The 3752-nt window shown below is 47.4% G+C and overlaps 1 protein-coding gene across 1 annotated transcript; it reads left to right on the top strand.

Moving 5' to 3' along the window:
• The first annotated feature begins 240 nt into the window (after nt 1–240).
• BBS10 (Bardet-Biedl syndrome 10) lies at nt 241–3127 on the top strand. Its single transcript, XM_036456594.2, has 2 exons — nt 241–508; nt 1126–3127. Exons 1-2 carry the CDS (start codon nt 324–326, stop codon nt 3104–3106), a joined length of 2166 nt encoding a protein of 721 aa, XP_036312487.1. The 5' UTR covers nt 241–323; the 3' UTR covers nt 3107–3127.
• Nucleotides 3128–3752: the final 625 nt, after the last annotated feature.

Genomic DNA, 3752 nt, shown 5'->3' with positions numbered 1-3752 from the left:
GGGGGCTCCGCGACCGCGCCAACGGCGGGAGGCGGCGGTGAACCCCCTGGAGGGGGCTCCTTCACCCGGCGACCGGGGGAGGGTCCGCGGTCCCGGGCAGGAGCCACCGGAAGTCACGGCTTCCGGTCTCCGCGGCCTTCCGGGCCGCCGCGCAGCCTGTCCGATGAGTGGGCGGAAGAGCAGTCTCCTCGCCCAACCAGGAAGCCGAGCTGCCCCGGTTTCCGGCGTCCTCCCCGCCCTTTCCGCTTCCTGTTGTGCCCCGCTCCGCCCCCTCCGGGCTGCGCTGGGCTTCTGCCAACAGTCGGACCACGACCCGCGGGGCCATGGCTGCGGAAGGGGCTGTGAAGGCGGCGCTGCAGGTCGCGCAGGCGCTGGAAACCATCGTGAGCGGCTGCGTGGGACCCGAGGGCCGGCAGGTCCTGTGCACGAAGCCCACCGGCGAGGTGCTGCTCAGCAGGGACGGAGGCCGCCTCCTGGCGGCGCTTCACCTAGAGCATCCCCTGGCCAGGTACCCGCGTCCCACAGGCCAGCACTGAGCGTCCTCTGACCATCACCCAGGCCACCTCCCCGACGCAGTGCCCTGAGGCTGTGCTGTGGGGGAAATGGCTCTGGGTGAGACCACTGTGTGCTCAGGGCGAGAACCCTGCCCAGCGAACACTATGCTGGACACCAGCTCCTAATAAAAATTTTTGATTTTTTACAGAGAGGAAGGGAGAGGGATAGAGAGCTAGAAACAACAACGAGAGAGAAACATGGATCAGGTGCCTCCTGCACATCGCCTACTGGGGATGTGCCCACAACCAATGTACATGCCCTTGACCGGAATTGAACCTGGGACTTTTCAGACCCCAGGCTGACTTGCTCTATCCACTGAGCCAAACTGGTTAGGGCCAAATCTTACCAACTCAACATTTATCACTCCTCCCCACCACAGCCAACCCTAGAACCTAGGACTAGGACTAGAACCAGTAACGTGGAAAAGGAAAAACTAAAACTAAGGACATATTAAAGGGACAGCATTCTCATTTCATGCTTACAGCCATGAAAACATGGTTTCAACTTGATCTAGATGTAGGAAGGCAGCCCACTGGAAATCTGAGTTGCGTTATTTCTTTTCTTGTACAGGGTGATGGTGGCATGTGTTTCCAGTCATCTAAGAAAAACAGGAGACGGTGCTAAGACATTTATTATCTTTCTTTGCCATTTGCTCAGAGGACTTGAAGCAGTCACAGACAAAGAAAAAGATTCCTTGATTTCCAAAAATATTCAGACTCATGGAAGGTATTGGAAAACGTGTTGTCGGTGGAAATTTATTTCCCAGGCTCTTCTAACATTTCAGACACAAATATTAGACTACGTTGTGGACCGGTATTTGAGTAGACACTTTTTGTCCGTCTTTTCTTCACCCACTAAAGAGAGAACTCTGTGCAGGAGCTCTTTCGAGTTGCTCTTAGAAGCATACTTTGGTGGAAGAGTGGGGAGAAATAATCACAGCTTTATTTCACAGTTGATGTGTGACTACTTTTTCAAGTGTACGGCTTGTGAAGGTGGGTTTGAAGAAGCGTTTGAGTTAGTGGATGACCGTTTTGGAGAGCTGAGCGTAGGTGTCACTGGCCTTCCTGTTTCAGATTCCAGGATCCTGGCGGGGCTTGTGCTTCACAGAGACTTTTCTGTGTACCGTCCAGCAGGTGGTGACATAAGAACAGCGTTGGTGACAGAAACCATCCAGCCTCTCTTTTCAACTTCTGGGTCAGAGTTCATCCTAAATTCAGAGGCACAATTTCAGACATCTCAGCTGTGGATTATGGAAAGGACAAAGGCAATAATGAAAAGTTTACAGAATCACAATGTAAAATTGCTCCTATCCAGTGTGAAACAACCAGACTTGGTTATTTATTATGCAGAGTTGAATGGCGTAACGGTGGTGGAGTGTTTATCATCTGAAGAAATTTCTCTTATCCAGAGGATCACGGGTCTTTCTCCCTTGGTACTGCCACAAGCCTCTTCACAGTACGAAATCTCGAGCACTGCTTTGGTGAAATTTTGTAAGCCCCTTGTCCTTAGATCCAAAAGGTATGTTCATCTGGGCTTGATTAGCACGTGTTCGTTTATACCGCACTGCTTAGTTCTGTGTGGGCCCGTGCAGGGTCTTGTTGAACAACACGAGGCTGCTTTGCATGGAGCATTTAAAATGCTCCGGCAGTTATTTAAAGACCTTGATCTGAGTTACCTGACACAAACCAGTGACCAAAATTATGTACCAAGTCCTCTTATTTATAAGAATAGGGAAAGTAATCAGTTAGCAGATACGGTTAATGGCTCCATACAAAGGCCACATCAGGACCCCGTTGAAAAGAACGAGGGTGAACTGGCAAAAACTCACACATATTTAAACACATATTCAAATTCGGTAGTTCCAAGTATAGAATTAGAAACACATATTTTTCGTTCAACACCAAAAGTGACACCAGCGGGTACACAACAGACGGATGAAGCACTGGGATGTTTATCTGCAAACAAAACCAGGATAATGGATGTCTGTGATTTGTTTATTGATGGTGATCCCACTACTGAGTCAACAGCAGAAAACACTAGGATAGAAGCTTCTTTTGAAAATGTATCGATCCCAAAAATGGGTGGGAAGGGAAGTATGTTGCCAGTGAGATGCAAGTCATCGGAGCTGGGCACTTCCCGGAGCTGCTGTTTCTCATCTATATCGGCAGGTTGTGTTTTGCCAGTGGGTGGTCATTTTGAGATCTTGTTACATTACTATCTTCTCAACTATGTCAAGAAATGCCAGCAATCTGAAGCAACCATGGTAGGTACGTTAATAGCTAATGCACTTTTAGGCATTCCCAAAATCCTGTATAAATCTAAGAGAGGAAATCAGAGCTTTCCACAAGTATATGTAAGAGCCCTCCACGCATTGCAGACCAATCAACCCATGGGAGGCAATCAGACAGGTTTGGAATCGGTATCCGGTAAATACCAGTTACTAACTTCAGTTCTACAGTGTTTGGCAAAAATTGTATCCATTGATTTGGTAATCGGTATTAAGAGACAGCCTCAGGAAGTATATGACCAAGAGTCAGAAGAAGAGCTATGAAGTTGGAAAGTCTTTATTAAACAGTTACAATCTAACTCAAGCCATAAAGTAAAGCAGGCGTATGACTATTTAGATTCTCAAGTCAGTTCAGTCTAAGTCGGAAAACAGCATAATTTTAAGTGTCTTTAGAGGAAGTACACTAAGAGGCAAGCAGACATTCAGACACAAATATTAGATACTGTATTTTTCGGACCATAAGACGCTCCGGACCATAAGACGCACCAGTTTTTAGAGAAGGGAAATGAAGAAAAAAAGATTCTGAAACAAATAGTGTCCTAAAATATTTTATGTGCATTAAAACCCAACATCACAGTCATAAACACATGTAATCAACCCTGTAAAGTAAACAGCAGCATTTAGAACCATTTTAGAGCTGGGCAAGCACACAGAGACCACATAGAGCCGGGCAAGTAAAAAAACTTTTTTTTAAGTATATGTGTAGGCTATATTTGGACCATAAGACGCAGGGACTTTTTCCCCCCACTTCTGGGGGGAAAAAAGTGCGTCTTATGGTCTGAAAAATACAGTAGTTACGGAACAATTCTGAGACAAAGCCTCCTGGCTGAGGGAAGCTAAGACCTGACTAAATGTGTGCCTTCCTCCACTCCACACACACACAGACACCTCTTAATGCCTCTGTGTCAGT

The sequence above is a fragment of the Pipistrellus kuhlii genome, unplaced genomic scaffold (assembly GCF_014108245.1).
Source record: "Pipistrellus kuhlii isolate mPipKuh1 unplaced genomic scaffold, mPipKuh1.p scaffold_m20_p_3, whole genome shotgun sequence".
NCBI lineage: Eukaryota > Metazoa > Chordata > Mammalia > Chiroptera > Vespertilionidae > Pipistrellus > Pipistrellus kuhlii.
This window is presented reverse-complemented; position numbering and strand designations above follow the sequence as displayed.